This window comes from Plecotus auritus, assembly GCF_963455305.1.
Source record: "Plecotus auritus genome assembly, chromosome: 2".
NCBI lineage: Eukaryota > Metazoa > Chordata > Mammalia > Chiroptera > Vespertilionidae > Plecotus > Plecotus auritus.
Window position 1 is genome coordinate 207,093,745 of NC_137771.1, and position 18,698 is coordinate 207,112,442.

An 18,698-nucleotide genomic window follows, 5' to 3' on the forward strand; every position below is an offset into this window, starting at 1 on the left:
CCCCCCGCCAGCCTGCTCACCTCCAACTGTGCCCCCTCGCCAGCCTGATCGCCCCCACCTGACCCCCACTGACAGCCTGTTCGCCCCCAACTGCCCCCCCGCCAGCCTGATCACCCCCAAATGCTGTCCCATCCTGGCCTGATCACCCACAACTGCCCTCCCCTCTTGGCCCCTAACCTCCTCTACCTCGGCCCTGCCACCATGGCTTTGTCCAGAAGAACGTCTGGAAGGTCTCCCAGTCTAATTAGCATGTTACCCTTCACAGGTGGAGACTGGCTGGTTTTTCCTGAAGGGTGTCCCGGATCAGGGTGGGGGTTTCCTTAGGGGGCGGGGTGGCCTGGGCAAGGGGCCTGTGGTGGATTGCAGGCAGGCCACGCCCCCATTGGGGTGGGGGTCCCCACTTGGGGACAGTACTGGCCTGAGTGAGGGGCTGGGGCAGTTTGCAGGCCAGCCATGCCCTCAAGGGGTGAGGGTCCCTGCTGGGGTCCTGGCCAGCCTGGGTGAGGGGCTGATGGCTGTTTGCAGGCTGGCCACGCCTCCCAGCAGGAACCCTCACCCCATGGGGGCATGGCCAGCCTGGGTAAGGGGCTGAGGGCCGTTTGCAGGCCCTCCCTCGGTGGCCGGCCTGGGCAACGGCGACCCAAGCCTCCCGCATGCCCGGGCCAGCTCCGTGTCCTCTGCTCACAGGCTTCTCCTTCGGCCCAGGTGGCGGGAAGCTTAGCTCCCTCCATTGCCAGGGGCGACCCAAGCCTTCCGCTCGCTCTGGCTGGCTCTGTGGCCGCTGCCAGTTTTGTCCTGCTAATTTGCATACTCACTCCTGATTGGCTGGTGGGCATTGTGGAGTGACAGTCAATTTACATATTTCTCTTTTATTAGTGTAGATAATTTCTCCTGGTGGGGTTATGACTAAAGTTCTCTTGGGGGTCCTTATGAGGATGAAATGAGATGAAACATCTAAGTGAAGCCGTAGCATGAGCAGGGTTATAATAGTCAATGGAGACTACTTCTATGCCCTGACCCCTCAGTCTCTACCATGGAATCCACACCAAATGATTGTCTGCTCTGTGCCTCTACACCACCAGAAACTGTAACTCACTCCTTTCCCAGCAGGCGTTTCCATTTTCAGACAGCACTAAGCATTAGGCACTGCTTCCTTTAGCTGAGCCAACATCTCTCTCCCTGTGGTTTTTAAGCATTGGTTTTGGCTCTGCTACTGGAGCAAGAGAGAGAGTCCTGGATTCCTTCAGGCCTGGGAGTTCATCTAGTGAGATTAGAGAAGAGATCCCAGTGACAGGCTGGCTCTGGATTTACACTGTGCCATGATTATAAATTCTCAGGGGGAGTTAATGCCAGATAATTTGGGAGAAAAACTGTCAAACCTGACTTAGTGAGACTCTGTGGTCGAGGTCACCGTAAGAAGAGGAGAGATGTCAATCTGTATTTCTCAAGGGAACACTGAAACCAGATTACCAGGAAACAGAGAGATTGCTAAGAAGGTTTGTGGGAAGCCCTTTAAATGAAATAAAGTACAGACAGAAGCCTAGCTCCAGTGTGGGGTCATTGGGTTTACTGTACTAAGTACAGGCCTGAGCATTTGCCCCAAGGCTAAACAATTATATTTATATTCACTGCAATAAATTCTTCTGGCTCTCTCAAAATAAATTTCTGGATTGTTTAGGGGAAAGGATATTGATGATCATTTAGAAACATAGGGTTGTTCAGATGTGTTGCTCTTGGACTACTAAAGACAAGGAACACCTTAGGGCAGTGGTCGGCAAACTGCGGCTCATGAGCTACATGTAGCTCTTTGGCCCCTTGAGTGTGGCTCTTTCACAAAATACCACGGCCTAGGCAAGTCTATTTTGAAGAAGTGGCGTTAGAAGAAGTTTAAGTTTGAAAAATTTGGCTCTCAAAAGAAATTTCAATCATTGTACTGTTGATATTTGGCTCTGTTGACTGAGTTTGCCGACCACTGCCTTAGGGGCACTCAGAAAAAAGAACAGATGTTCTTGTGAATTCCAGGTACTTACATCCACCTGCCTCCTGGTAGCCATTTAGGAACTTCACAGGTGTCTCAAATAAAGTGTCTGAACCAGAAATCCTGATACAAAAACCTGTCTCCATCTGTTCTGCCCCCAGCCCTCCCCATCTCAGGACTCAGAACCACCATCCATCTAGTTATTCAAATCATTCCCCTCTCTCCCTTACCCTCAACACCCAGTCCAGCATTAAATCCTGTTCATTTTGCCTTTACAAAATAAAAATTAGATTCTCTTATTCCCTCTTAGTGATTTCTCAGTGCATAAGTGTAAAATCAAAGGCCTCTACATGATTTTCTATAGGGCCACACCACCAGCCTATATGACACCTTCATGTGAATCAACAAAGCACCCCTTCCTTAGATGAATTCAGCCTCATGCCAGGCACAGGACTTGGTGAGCAGAGCACAGGCTGGATTGCAGGCCCCTTCTCTCCCTTGGCCTGTGCTATTGTGCAGGGCACAACCCTAATGCCGTCTCTGACAGCCCTGGACTTCTCCAACCTAACTTTCACCACTTGATCACTGTGCTCCAGCCACACTGGGATAGATAAGTCAAGAACACATGAAAAAAGGAAATCAAATGCAAAACATTTGGAAAGATCACAAGGTGTGACTTTAAGAGTTAATGGCCACAAGATACCTTGACAATATTTTAAAAAAACCAACTAAGTAACATTTTTTAGAAGCTCAAGAAAAATGTTTAACTATTTGTTTTTAAAAGATCTCTGTACTATTTTAAACTAAGTCAAATCAGTATTCCAGCTATAGGAGATTTCTTAATTGCAGAATTTTCACTGAATAGTAACACATTTGTGCATTTGGGACCAATTTTAAATATTTAGCATGCACATTAATTTCCATTCTTCACATCGAAGCAACACTTCAAGTAAACAAAAATCCATGACAATTAGTAAACATATAGTTATTTTCAAATGTGCCATCCTTGTTGCATAGCAACAGTTGATTTTGTTATGTGCTTTTTATGTACTCTAAAGTAATTAAGCACAGGCACAAATGGCTGTCTACATTTTTTAATGACAAAAAGCACTTAAGTTATGTTTATTCTAATATGTGTATTATATATTTATAAAGGGAACACTACATTCCTACGCAAAGGCACAGTGACCCAAGAAAGAGATGACAATGTCATATTAGTGATTCTTCTTTCTCATGAGAGGACTTTCAGGGAACTTTTTATTCATAGCTTCAATAGCTAACACAACCAAGACATAATTATCATATCTTGGCTTTACTGATCTGGATCTTGATTTACTGCTAAGCTAAATGATAAGATTTATTAATAAGAAGTCATGCCCTCTCAACAAAATAAAATGTTATAGAAAATTATACCTGCCAAAATACACCTATGATGTAATTAATTTATTAGAAAGATATCATGGTGGGGGAGAAACCAAGATGGCGGCATAGGTAAGCACCTAAACTGCTGCCTCGCACAACAATTTCAAAACTACAACTAAAAGACAGAACGGACACCATCCAGAACCACAGGAAAGCTGGCTGAGTGAAAATTCTACAACTAGAAGGAAAGAGAAAAGCTCACAGAGAATTGGAGGTACGGCAAAGGGTCTTTGTGCGCGCAGAGAAGAAGGGTGGCTGAGAGCCTGGCTGACTTTCTCTGGCGGAAGGGGGAAGGAAGCCCCCGACCGCACTGAACCCCAGTTCTGACTGCACTGAACCCCAGTTCCGGGCGAGCCCCTGGGGACCCACGCTCTTGTGGGGGGAGTCTGGACTCTCGGGCGGAGACTCGGGAGCCGGGGAAGGCGGAGGACTGAAAGCGCGTGCGTGCCAGTGCGCACAAAGGCTGCGGAGGTTGCCACAGGCTTTCCCTAGTGGAAGGGAGTCAGAGGTTCCTGACTGCACTGGGCCCCAGTTCTGACTGCACTGAACCCCGGTTCCAGGCGAGCCCCTGGGGACCCACACTCTTGTGGGGGGAGTCTGGACCCTCGGGCGGAGACTCAGGAGCCAGGGAAGGCGAAGGTCTGAAGGCGCGCACGTGCGCACAAGGGTAAGGCTGACGGGAAGCCAAGACTGAGACTCCACCCCATCCAAGCTGAGCACAGAGGCTATTGCAATTTGGCAAGTCTAATCCTATAAGGCTGTCTCCAGCACCGAACTTCTCCCAGCATAGACACAGCTGATCCTTACAGCCAACTGGCCTGGAGGTCAATTCTTCCCAGTGATACCAACAACAATCAAGACTTAATTACAACAAGGCTGTACACACAGTCCACAAAGGGGTGCACCAAGAGTGTCCACCTCAGGTTAACTGGGGAGGCAGACCCACTGGGCCATATTGGAAACCTAGCACACAAATCTACCTTACCAACTCAGGGAAGCAGTGAAAATGCGGCGTCAAAGAATCAGATCACAAACGAAAGAAATGGAGGAAAACAAACGACTGGATATAGAATTCAAAACCACAGTTATAAGGCTTTTTAAGAATATCCTAGAAAAGGCTGATAAATATAACGAGACCCTCAAAGATATGAAAAAGGACCAACTAGAAATTAAACATACACTGACTGAAATAAAAAATATTATACAGAGACCCAAAAACAGACAAGAGGAACACAAAAATCAAGTCAAAGAATTGAAATACAAAGAAGCAAAAAACACTCAACCGAAAAAGCAAAAAGCAAAAAAAAAAAATCCAAAAAGTTGAAGATAGTGTAAGAAGACTCTGGGACAACTTCAAGCGTACCAACATCAGAATTATGGGGGTGCCAGAAGAAGAGAGAGAGCAAGATACTGAAAACCTATTTGAAGAAATAATGACCGAAAACTTCCCCCACCTGGTGAAAGAAATAGACTTACAAGTCCAGGAAGTGCACAGAACCCCAAACAAAAGGAATCCAAAGAGGACCACACCAAGACACATCATAATTAAAATGCCAAGAGCAAAAGACAAAGAGAGAATATTAAAAGCAGCAAGAGAAAAACAGTTAATTACCTACAAGGGAGCACCCATACGACTGTCAGCTGATTTTCTCAACAGAAACTATGCAGGCCAGACGGGAGTGGCAAGAAATTTTCAATGTGATGAATAGCAAGAACCTACAACCAAGATTACTCTACCCAGCAAAGCTATCATTCAGAATTGAAGGGCAGATAAAGAGCTTCACAGATAAGAAAAAGCTGAAGGAGTTCATCACCACCAAACCAGTATTATATGAAATGCTGAAAGGTATTCTTAAAGAAGAGGAAGAAGAAAAAAGTAAAGAGAAAAATTATGAACAACAAATACATATCTATCAACAAGTGAACCTAAAAATCAAGTGAATTAAAAACCTGAGGAACAGAATAATCTGGTGAATATAATAGAATCAGGGGCATAGAAAGGGAGTGGATTGATAATTCTCAGGGGGAAAGGGGTATGGGGGGGTTCATGAAGTTACTGGACAAAAATCATACACCTATGGATGAGGACAGTGTGGGGGAGGTAAGGGCAGAGGTGGGGTGGGAACTGGGTGGAGGGGAGCTATGGGGGTAAAAAGGAGAAATCATTGTAATAATCTGAATAAAGATTTATTTAAAAAAAAAAGAAAGAAAGATATCATAGTCTTAGTAAGAATTTACAGAATCCTATGCAGGTTTATTTTCACTATCAAATTAAGAGCATAAAGCAAGAACATAATACTCTTACATGGTCAGATGCTAACACTACCTTGGTCTACTGGCTGGGTTAGCACCTCAGGGACAGAGCACAGTGTTCAGTAATACTAGAGTGGATCATGAAAGCAAAGAGTTCACAGGAGATTATATCTGAAAGTCCTTCCTGGGATGTTGCTGAGGAGATGAGAAACATACACAAGCAAAGGCAGGAATGTTCACTCTATCAGTCTAAGAGGAGCTAAAGGAGCTAAGGGAAGGGAAGGATCTGTAAGTCTCTATATTACTTTCATCAGTGAAATTTCTGAGTCAAGTATGGGACATTTATAATATGTCTTCCTACATACTGCCAAACTGCTGTCCAAAACATTGCTGTAATTTCCAGTCCCATAAAGAATATGAAACACTATCTCACTAGTGACCAGGCGTCCTCAAACTACGGCCCCGCAGGCCACATGCGGCCCGCCGAGGACATTTATCCGGCCTGCCGGGTGCCGCTGCCTGTCCTGCTTAGCAGCCGACTCGTCCCGGACCCGCAGTGTGCATAGGAATTTGTTCATAGTTGTTTTTTTTAAACTATAGTCCAGCCCTCCAACGGTCTGAGGGACAGTGAACTGGCCCCCTGTTTAAAAAGTTTGAGGACCCCTGCCAGTGCAAAAACTACTCTATCAAGTGGATGTGTGGAAAAAATCTCTCATTGTTTTAATATGCTTTTTTTTATTGTTAGTTAAGTTGATCATCTTTTTGGTTTTTTAAACATGGATCGGTAAAGGTGGGGGAATGTGAATAAGAATAGATTCGCCAACTGAAAACACTGAGACTAATAAAAATTAGAAATAATTAAAGTAGTATGAACTTTAGAGAAGAAAAGAAAACCATGCTACAAAATAAAACAAAATAAGAATGAGACACTTAGAGCAACTTTAGTTCATATTCTCAAATTCAATTGTTGCCCATATGAATCAATTTAAGTCATAACCAGAAAACCAAGGCAGCGGTTAGTGCTAGGGATAGGTACCAGATGGGGAAGAAAAAGAGTTGGGAAGGCTTCAGTGCACTGTGCATTGTGCATTGGTCTGGGAAATTCCAGAAGGAACCAAATGTGTGCGTAGAAGCAAAAAAATCTATTTGGAATAGTCTTCTGGCAAATAAACAGAACTTTAAAGAAGCAAGTAAGACACATGCTGATGAAAGCTACATTATCGTTACCTTTTCCCTCCAGTTAGCATCATCCAGCCGCTTCTGTCGAAGGGCTTCCTGCAGCTGCTCAATGCTCTTCTGATGTGAAATCAGCATCAGTTCCCTGAAAACCATAAACCTGACAAATGAGTCAAGTCTCCTCAGAGAATATAATTTCACAACTTAGTCTGTTTATTCTCTTTAGCAATAGATAGATAGATAGATAGATAGATAGATAGATAGATAGATAGATAGATCCTACTAGATATGATTTTTACTGTTAACAATAATTCACAAACACTGCATAGTAAGGATTTTCTCAGGCTTAATTTTTGTGTAATAAGTAATGCTATTTTTGCATGAAATAGTAACAACATATACGGATTCACAAATGTAATAAAATGTTATACATTGTGGTTCTAAAGTTTATGACTAAATTCTAACACTAGACAATATTTTGCTTTGCTTTGTTTTTTAAAGAAAAATACATTGGGATGTGCCATAAAATCAGCATGTTTGTGGTTTCTGCTATTTTTCTTTTTCTTTTACTTATCTCAAATGCTGATTGGAACAAACCAAATTAAGTGGAGGGTAAAGTCTAAGGTGTGCTATGGTATATAGTACAACACATTAGAAAATTGAACACACAAAGAACATTTAATATTTCAATCCACATAAATGGATCCAAAGCTTAGTTTATGATCTTTGGGGTGGAGGTAATGTGGGTGATTCATGAGAACCTTTCCCAGGGGCACCAAAATTAGCATTTGACTATCACAAGTAGTGGCAAAAGCATGCTTGTTGCTAGGGCTCCTTCCTGTTTCTGCAATCATGACTCTTCTTACTTTCTATGTAGGAGATTCTTCTCCATTCCTTATTCCTCTTCCTAAGCCCTTTGTTTTCCATCACCAACCTCTCCCTTTTACTCTGATCCCTTTTCTCAAACTTGTGACTTTCATTTATAACTGCTGCTGGACATCTGTATCCTAGTGATGCATCAACACCAGAGATTTCACACATCAAAACACAAATTCACTGTCATCTCCTGCAATCTTGCCTTTTCTTTTGACTTCTGAAAACCTTTCTCTAACAATCAAAATCTTTGTTTGGAATTCCCGAGTCATCTCCAACTCTACCTTCTCCTTGTTCTACCACATCCATTCAATAACAAGTTCTATGTATTCCACTTCCTCCTTGTCAAACTATTTCTTCCCTTCCTTTCCCACTACCAACAACCTCATTAAGCTTCTTGACTTTCTCTTCCACCTAGAGTATCGTAATAGACTCTCAGTCTATCTTTTAATCTCTATTCTAGTCTCACTCATTGTATTATTTAAAAAAAAATTTTTACTGTAATGAAAATAGTGCCTACATTTCTAGTCTAGAAAATTCTAAGGACACAAACATAAGAAGACACATTTAACTTGGTAACCATAAGTATAAATATCACTTGAGGGAACGTGGTTGAGAAAACAAAACTTTCCAGGCTTCTCTTTCCAGAAAATGTGTTGGACAAGGTACCTTTATACTTTTCTACTAAAAATAAGTAAAATTATTTTATTTATTATAGAAAATATAAAAATTCATCAATTAGCTGGACAAAAAGTGATAAAGAGGACAAAATTCAAGTGAAAGAATGGACAAAGTATCAGCGGAAAACTACTGAAATCTGAATAAAGTCTTTTGGTTAATTACATTATACCAAGGCTAATTTCTTAGTTTTTTACAGAAAAGTGGTTATGCCATGGTTAAGAAAGATAGGCTAAATGGAAAACATCAACTCTATGTACTGTCTTTGTGACTTTGATATAAATATAAAATTATTCCAAACGAAAGGTTAAAAACAATGAAATGAATTGGAAGAACCCAGCAATAAGTAGAGCACTGAAGCTAACTCTCATCTTGAAAGTACTTTCCAAATATGATGAACTTGAGCTTTAAAATTTACAGCCATGAAGGGCACAGGAATCAGGAGACAAAGGAAGAGTCTAAGAGGACACTCACCTGAACGAAGTTGCATCTCAAAGAGCTACTTACAGTATATGTGTGAAATTCACACTCAGTATGTGTAAAATAAAAATAATATCTCCTCTCAAGGTATAAAAAGGAAACAACTGGCTTTGAATTTTGGTGATAAGTAGAGGGGAAAATACAAATATCTCATAAGAATTTGTAGAGACAAACCAACCCTAATCCAAATTTGTATCCTGAATTCATATTACCTGAGTGGTCCCAAACACTTCATGTTGAAACGATAACTTAAAGTGGTGCTAGGTTAACCTTGCCTCCAGATTCCTGGTAGGAAAAACACCAATATTTTGGGTAGAAACCTATCTTAAAACTGGGGCTCAAAGAATTCCTACCAATAAAGATATAAGACCTATGAGATCATAGTGTTAAAAAAATCACAAAACTATTTTTTAAAAGCCAGTAAGAGGAAGAATGAACAAACACAAAGACAGCATAATCAAACTCACAAATTCTAAAGTATTAAATTTTCATATACAGAATATAAAATAAGGATGTTCGATATAGTAAAAAAAGAAATGAGTGATTTAAATGACTAAGTTTGAAAAAGAACCAAATTGAACTTGTAGAAATGACAAATATGGTAACTGAAATTGAAAACTCTGTGGATGGCCATGTAGCAGATTATTCATGGCTGAAAAAATGAAGTGATAAGCTGAAAGGGATATTCAAAGAAAGTACATAGAGTATGGTACAGGGAGTCAAAAATATAACAAGAGAAGTGACTATATGAAAGACATATTGAAAAGATTATATATATATTTTTTTTTTCACTGTTTCAGAAGCAAAGGAGAGAGAAAGGGAAAGGAAGAAATATCTGAGGAGAATATCCCATATTGATGAAAACAACAACCCACAAATCTAGAAGCCCAATGGATTCTAAGTAAGATAAATAAAAATAAATCTTACATCTGAGCACCTGGTAGCGGAAAATTAAGAACATCTAAGTTAAAGAGATCTTAAAAGCCAAAGAGAAAAAACCTACATTATCTTCCAAGGAATCCAAAGAAAATGAAAGCTTATTTTCCAAAAGAAACAAAAGAAACCAAGGACAGTAAAATAATATGTTCAAAATCCTATGAGAAAATAATCAGCAACCTAAAGTTGGGTACCCAACAAAACTATCTTTAAGAATGAGACTGAAATAAAATATGCTCAGGTAAATAAAACCTGAGTGTTTAGCACTATCTAAAGGACCTTTACTAAAGGAGCATGAAATAACATGCTTTGCAAAAAGGAATATATTCAGAAGCAAGGTCAGACATGCCAAAAGAAATAGTGAGCAAAGTAACTGACAAGCACACAGGTGTTAACTTTAGATGCTTTTTTATTCCTAGTTTGCTGAGAACCACAAAATGCAGGTTGGTGGTTTCCTCTGTAGGAGGATGCAATGCAGTGGAATTGGGAAGAAGCACGAGGGACTTCAAAGCTAATGGCAAGGTTCTTTTTCCTAAACTGAGTGATTGATACATAGATGTTCGTTGTGTTGTACTTCTTCATACTTTACACCTACATAAACCTTCTATGTATCTACTCAATATTTATAAAAACGAATGATAAAACCTGAGTGTGGAGTAGAATGTGTATGTGGAGGAAAACTAATTAAAGGGAGAGAACAAGGTGAGAGAAAGGCAGGTTAATAGTACGGTGGGGTTTACTGACCACTCTGCACACTATGAGCAAGGCGGCGTCATCAGGCCTTGGAGGGACAGAGGTGACTTGGGAAGGTAGGGTCCCTGTCCCAATGGTGCTCAAAATCCAGCAGTGCAAAAGGAAGCTTTATCTTTGAAAGTGTTAAGCAGACCACCAGGTTCTGATGCTTGCTCAGCAGTCTGTAGGCTGGAGAACAGCAAGTGACACAGAAGGAACAAAGGAGGAGGACTCAGCCATTCCTGTCTCCTCTGCAGACTCATCTTCCTCTACTTGTCAATTAATATTTGTGTTCTAAGCACTTTGTTCTGGCCCTTTTTACTTTCTTTCTTCTCTTTCTCTAGGTGATCTTATCTACTCTTATAATTAAAATGCAATATAGATGCTGACAGCTCCCAAATTTTATCTCTAGCTCATATCTGTTCCAATGCATCTGACTCATGTATCCAGTTCTTCACCTGACTGCTCTAATTTTGTATTTCAGAGACATCCAAAACTTAACTTGTTGGTAATCTCAGAGGCTTACAGTACTAGTTTACTTTTTGCTCGTTAGGTGGCATCTGCTGCTCTGCTCCACTTTTTGTTCCAGGATGCAGGCCAAGGAGCAACTCTTACCTGGGAATGTTGATTTTGTGGTTTATAGAAAAGAAAACTTACCAAAACATAAGACCTGTTATAACTTCTGCTTAGAATTGATACATATCACTTCTCTTATATTTCAGTGTCAAGACAAGTCAAACGGCCATGTGTGATGTCAAGCAAATGTGGATAGCACAGTCCTCTCACTGGGAAGTGCACAGTAAGTCACCTGGTACTAGGTGGAGTCCATCGCAACTCTGAAATCCTACTGGAAGCCACTATGAGGATTCCCACCCTGGAGATGGGAGACATTCTTTGCTTAGTCTATGGTTCTTTCATGTGGAAGTGATTTCTCAGTCTAGTTTTCTCCATGGCTCCTGGCTTTCCTCTCTGATATGCACTGGTCTATGTTGACCACATTGGAAGAGGGCATTAGAGATTCTGCCCTATAGAGAAACAGCTTTCTCAACTTTTATCCTTTCCATAGACTATTTACCTTATATGGCAAAAGGGACTTTGCATATGTGATTAAGGATCTTGGGATGTAGAGATTATCCTGGATTATCTGGATGAGTCCTACGTGTAATCACCAAGGTTCTTTATATGAAAGAAGTTAATGTGGGGGAAAGTGATGATGTGATGACAGAAGCAGAGATTGGATTCATGGGTCCAGGACCCAAGGAATGCCAGCAGCCTCTAATCTAGAAAAGGCAAGGAATGGGTTCTACCCTGGAGCCTCCAGAAAGAACCAGTTTTCCTGACATCTGTATTTTAGTCCCTTAACACTAATTTGGTTTTCCAACCTCCAGAATTATAAGATAACAAACTGGTGTTGTTTTAAGCCACCAAATCTGTGTTGATTTGTTGTAGCAGCAATAGGAAACTAATACAATGGTCTGCCTTCAAGTGATATTACGAAACTTCGGGTATAAGATTAGTATCTACAATAGTAAACTTGGTTTAAAAAAAAGGAGCAGCGGTCAATGGAAATAAAGCAGCACTTCACCTGGTTTCATAGAATGTCAGTGTCATAGAATGGATGTGGCTGGCCGTATGCTTGTTAGGAGTAGCCAGACAGCAGAGTTCTGGCCATTTCATTCACTTTTATTTCCTAAGCCAGGCTTCCTATTTGAAAAGAGGTCTTACTGATTAGAAAATTCCAAGAAGCATTTTCAGATGGGTGCCTGTGAGTACATTATAAGTTATCTTTACTATTAAAATGGATGATACTGAATATTTAAGATGCTTGAATTTCAGTCTCCCTGGAGATAGTTATAATTTTTTTTTTGTTAATCCTCACCCGAGGGTATTTTTCCCATTGATTTTCAGAGAGAGTGGAAGGAAGGGGTTGAGACAGAGAGAGAAACATTAATGTGAGAGAAGCACATTGATTGGTTGCCTCCTGCATGCACCCCGACCCGGGTATGTTCCCTTGACCGAAATGAACCTGCAACCCTTCAGTTCGTAGGCTAACACTGGGTATGTACCCCGACCTGAGGTATGTTCCCTTGACTGAAATCGAACCTGCGACCCTTCAGTTCACAGGCCAACACTATCCAGTGAGCCAAACTGAGATAGGTTTGATAGCTATAGATAGGTGAGATAGCTATAATTTTGATACCACCAAAAAGTAGAATCCACTTCATATACTTTACTCTGATGAACCCAGTACAAAACACCCCACTGTTAAGTGTATCCTTTTAGAACAAAACTGGGAAAGTCTAGTATATTAGGGAAACTAAAATACAGAAGGCCAAGGTTGAAATGATGTTAATGCAATATACTATTCACTGAAGTTTCAAAGAATTATTAAGTTCCTTATGAATTTGTGCAAAATATAAAGTGTTTTGAGTGAACTGTTATAAAAATTATAAACTTGCATCTGTGATGATAAGTTTGCTTGATATGACTACAGAAATAAAGATGTTCATATGTCTTTGATTCCTTATAACTCCAAAAGCTCTTCAGTGTGAGTCTTTCATGGGACAAGGCAGAAAGAATAATTCTATGGGATATTACAAACACTTAACTGAACTTAATTAGCATGCATATATGCATATAAATTTTCTGGTTAACCTCTCCCTACCCACCTCCCCATCCCCTGGACAAGGTGCAAGCTCTTCCATAGTGTACTATGTAAGTGTGGTTTTTATTCTTAGAATCAGGAGTATCTTTTTCATGCATATAATCATCTCTATATGCACTAGTCAATGCCTATTCCATGCTAATCAAAGGTGGATGAGAGTGGAGAGGGGTCAATGGGGAAAAAATCCAAAGGGGGCATCTATAATACTTTCAACAATAAAGATAAATTTTTAAAAAAGAAAGACACTGATAAAGAAAAACAATATTGTGCTGAAAGAACCTGTAAAGAATCAACTTGGACTCTAGTGAGCCTTTCTGCTAGATGTGTAGAGGAATGATAAGAAATGAAAAACAATTGTTAAAGACATATTCCATCTTTTCCATGTTATAAAAAGCTGAAAATGCAGCTATTTTTGGATGTCAGGCAGCTATCCAATTTCCTCTTTAGAACCACTTCTACAGATATTGCTGCTTTACGTTTACAGGAAACAACACAAAATTGGGTCCTAAATTTGGATTGACTAAGAATTCAATCAAGAAGATTTTCACTAGAATACAGAATTGAACTCCCAGCTCTGATTTTTAGCAAGTCAGAAACTCTCTGAACCTGAAACACTGGGGGCTTCTGAGTTTTAAACCCTGTGATCAGTAGTTTGATTGGGATTAAATTCATTCCCATCCATACATCTAATATTTATTGAGTGTCTACCAGATGTCAGGCAGTTTTAGTCTCTAGGGATACAGTAGTTTTTTCTTGCCAGTCTTTGGAAATAATTAATGCAATTCCCAATTTTTAGGAGAATTGAAGATCCTGAGTGGTCGGTGTCTTTCTGAAGTGGCGTTATTCACAGGAGGCAGAGCTGGCTCCAGCTCGTACCAGCCTAGGACTGTCTACAGTATGTAATGCTGCCTTCACTTTCCATATTTGGGAGAAGGGCTGGCCATCTGTAGCATTCTACCCTGCAATTTCACCAGATATATTTTAAAAATAATGTTTTAGGAGTTGGCACAATAGGCAAACTAGTATCTACTCACAATTAAGATGATTTATTTTTAAAACTTTAACTTTTAAGTTCTTAGACGGAAAAGAAAATGGGAATCTAATTTCTTGCATACACGCAAACATCGAGATTCCCTTAATTTTGTAGTTAAAAACGTAACTGCAAACAAATGTCAAACCATAATGCCAAATGACAGCTTTCAGTTCTGTTTCACAAGTTGTTCTAAAGGAGATGTCTTCACATTTTCAATCAAAGAGATAATTTTGATTTTGTCACAACTCCGGCCTCCATTAAAAGCAGTAAGTCTGTGATATAAGAAGTTAGCCTCTTGCTCTGAGAGCTGTTGATGGAGAGGAAATCAGAGAAAGAAGTAAGTCTTGGGGGGAAACCCCAATAAGGTTTGTTATTTTGGAATGATATTCCTGAGGACACTTCATTTCATAATCCTTTACACTAATAGGATAGCATCCAAATGGAATCACTCCACAGACCAATAATCTCTATAACTCTAAGAGTAAGGCAGATAATCTTGAATTCAACAGACACTTACTGAATATCTACATCACCAGTGCAGGGTATAAAAATTAATAAGGTATGATCTTTGAGGGGTTAGCAATGTAAGGAACAATGATAGGGAGGGAACTAATACATTTTGAGCACCGACAATCTACCAGGCACAATACTAGATACGTTAATCTTCACAAGAAGACAGCTGTTACTAATATGCCCATTTTACAGATAAGGAAAATGAACCTTTAATGGTTAAGTTGTCTAAACTTGAGACTGGTCAAGGTGAAATATACACCTATGTTTGCTTAACTCTAAAGTCCGTTTTTAAAAATAGTAAGCCACACTACCAAAAGCTCACAAACCTTAAAACATTGCTTCCGGCTCCCTTTCTATAATCTATGCTTCTTATTGCTTCTAGCCTCCATGAAAATAGGACAAGCCTCAATGAACACAAATCTTCTCTTCCTCTAGAATATGCTGTGAAATGTTTGTATCATATTTTCATTCTGAAGAGATAGCTCCACTTCTGATTTTGCCTGAGAGTAGAAGACAAAACTCACCATGCTGTTTTATAGTGAGTGGGAGAATCCTGAAAGAGTGCAAGGGTGGGGGAAGAAAGAGAGGGGTGGGGGAGAGGGCACACAAAGGAGGCACCCTGGTTTTTTCTGCTTTCTGCAGGGCTGGGAGGCCCCTGAAGACCATGTTACAACATGGTTGAGAAACAGTGCTCACATGGACAGAAGCTGACAAAATCGGGCCTTTTAAGGGAGATGCTGAGGGAATTGTGCAAACTGTAGGAGCGGCAACATGGGCTATAAAGGTTAGACACATGGACCCTGAGCAAGAAATTTACCTCGCTTAACTATTTCCTTATGTGGAAAAGGTGCAAGCTCACACCTGCTTCACAGGTGAGGTCCACAGCTCTGTGAGCCAGCGCAAATTTAAAACTGACTTCCCCTCTGGGTTGGTGAATTAGGAAAAGTGTTCCTTTTTAGTTTGATGTAGTCCCATTTGTTTATTTTTTCTTGTGCTTCCCTTGCTCAAGGCGATATATCAGGAAAAAATACTGCTATGAGAAATGTCCTAGATTTACTGTTATGTTTTCTTCTAGTATTTTTATGGTTTTGAGTCTAACATTTAATTAAGCACCCAGCCTGTTTTGTCTTCTGGACAGAAAGTATAGTGTCAGTCACCGGTGACTGACTGGGTGCTTAAAGTGTTAATCCATTTTGACTTTAATTCTTGTGGATGGTGTAAGATGGTGTAAGATCTAGTTTCTTTTTTTTTTTTTTTTTGCACATATCTGAGCAATTTTCCCAACACTGTTTATTGAATAGACTATCTTTACCCCATTTTATGTTCTTGCCTCCTTTGCCAAACATTAATTGACCATAAAGGTGTGGGCTTATTTCGGGGCTCTATATTCTATTGGCAAAAATATCTAGGAAGGTTGGATGAATATGTTTCTTAGCACCCTTGATACTACCTCAATACCAAGTCCTCAATAAGAGGTGTTGACAAATAACAAAGAGAAGAAAAGTAGAAAGCAATAAGAGAAAAAGTGGTATAAAAAGAGTTTTCTCTACTGGAAAATGCCAGACTCCACCAGCGATTGGTCCAAGTAAAATTCAGTAAAGTATCATATGTGGTCTTTTTTAATCTTTTCAATAAAAATCTAACACCAATGTGGGTTCCAACTCTAGTTTCATTAACTAACTGTATGACTTTAAGCAAGAAATTTAACCAATTTAAGCTTTAGTTTGATCCCTGTAAAGTGAGGTCATGGGATGTAATAACCTTTCAGGTGAAATACATCTTTAATCCTGGGATTTCCAAACCTTGATGTTTCAAATATATATGGAATACTGACATAAACATTAAATATTTTTGGATGAAATTATTCTTGACTGCACCTTTCATTTTTCAGTGTTATGACCTCTTCCTTTGTCTGATTCAGAAGAGTTTTGGTTGTCTCTAGTTCATTTTCTACAAGGTTAGTACTCCTTTTTATATCTTCTTCTTGCCTTTCTTTTGCAGTCAGTTCTTCCTGTAAAGTTTTATGTAGTTGTTGACAAGCTATTAAAGAGTCTTCTTTCTCTTTAAGCAATCTAGTATGCCTAAAAAGAAATAGAAAAAAATTCCATCAATGTGCATTAGATACTATATTTTCATGTTTACCAAAGGTATGGAAATTTTCATTTGAAATTATAGACTACAACTTTAACTTATAAAAATTAAGAATGCTAAGGAAATAGATAGTTCTGTTATTAAAATTTTCCCATCTACATAGAAGCAAAAGTCAATAAACAGCTTCAAGATATTATATACTTGAATTAGGCAATATATATGTAAACAATATAGTAAGAAAGCCAAAGTACATATTAAATAAAATGTTATTTAAAATGTGGTTTCAAACTCAATTACTAAAAAAATATTAATTAAAATATTTGTAATGTATACCTTGATTCAAAAATAATGGATTCAAACTTCAGTTTTCTAAGTTGTCTTTGACAGTCATCAGCTTCATTAGACTTTTTCCTAAAATAATACAAAAGTGGTTCAAATATTGTATTTCAAAATAGTTTAAGTATTAACTGTTTTCCCTTTTTAAAAAAATCCTTACCCAAGGACATGCTTAGAGAGAGGAAAGGGAAGAAAGAAAGAAAGAGAGAGAGAGAGAGAGAGAGAGAGAGAGAGAGAGAGAGAGAGAGAGAGAGAGAGAAGGAAGGAAGGAAGGAAGGAAGGAAGGAAGGAAGGAAGGAAGGGCGAGAGCAAGGGAAGGAGGAAGGGAAAGAGGAACATTGATGTGAGTGAGAAACACGGATTGGTTGCCTTCCCTCTACTTCCTGACTGGGGATCAAACCCACAACCCAGGTAGATGCCCTGACTTGGAATTCAACTGGTAACCCTTTGGTACATGGAACAACTTTCAACCAATTGAGCCACTCCAATTGGGCTGTTTTCCTTTTTTAAACATGTTTTTCATTTATTGCTTTTCTTATCTTCATATTCTATTTGTGGTTATACATGCAGATTTACTTGAAATTAGAAATATATAGTCTAAGGATTTTTCTTTGCCAAAATAAATCTAAACTGTTAGTCTGACTATAGGGTTTTTCCTTATCATTATTTTATTTAGAAAAACATTCTTACTATCTTCATATTATTTCTACTTTTATGGCCAAGTAAGCTCCTATCAGACTGATCTCCATTTAAATAAAAGTCTAAACTTTGGATAACATTTTTGAAAAAATAAAAAACCCCTATGTGAAGGTATTGGAAAGTAACCAAGCAGGCAGATTCTGGAGGGATGTTAACACTCCAAGTGAGGTGACAGCATGGTATCAGGTTTTTACTTGTTTGCTTAACGATTTTACACTTGAGACCAGGCCCCAGTCTACACTCACCATGTGGGGGAAACTAAAATTCTGATAGAAAACTGGTAGCAAACTCACAGTCATTCTGGCCTGAAGAACTAGAGCATAGTGTTTGGGGAAACCACAGCTGCTGTGAAGGATAAACCCTGAATAGGAGAGAGCCAGAGAGAAGGATCTCAAATGCTGCATAGAAACTCTGCCCACATGTCTGGCTGAGCTCAGAACTACATGTGCACATTCCAACCAGCCTAGTTAAAGATAAAAGAACAAAACTATGAGGCCAAAGTAATTGTCTGATAAAGCAACAGCATCCTGCCATTATTTGGAGACATATAGCAGAATCTAGAATCTCTATAACATAACATTCACAATGTCCAGAATAAAAATTACTCATATAGGAGAAACAGAAAAGCATAGCCTATTCTCAACAGAAAAGATAGTTAATAGGGACTGACTCTGAATTGAACCAAATATTGAAATTCACAAAGATTGTTAAAGGAGCAATTATAATTCTGCTCACAGAATCGACTCTAATTAATGAAAAGATAAGGAAAATCTTAGCAGAGAAATAGAAACTATTGAAAAGAACCAAATGGAAATTCTAAAACTGAAATAAAC

The 18,698-nt window shown here is 39.4% G+C and overlaps 1 protein-coding gene across 1 annotated transcript in view; it reads right to left on the reverse strand.

The window, feature by feature from the left end:
- LEKR1 (leucine, glutamate and lysine rich 1) overlaps nt 1–18,698 on the reverse strand; it is a 128,987-nt gene that overhangs the window by 20,083 nt on the left and 90,206 nt on the right. The window contains exons 8-10 of the mRNA XM_080657047.1: nt 17,164–17,241; nt 16,617–16,820; nt 6,881–6,974 (exon numbers count right to left, since the gene is read on the reverse strand). Coding sequence (XP_080513173.1) covers nt 6,881–6,974; nt 16,617–16,820; nt 17,164–17,241 — 376 coding nt within the window. The remainder of the gene's footprint in view (nt 1–6,880; nt 6,975–16,616; nt 16,821–17,163; nt 17,242–18,698) is intronic.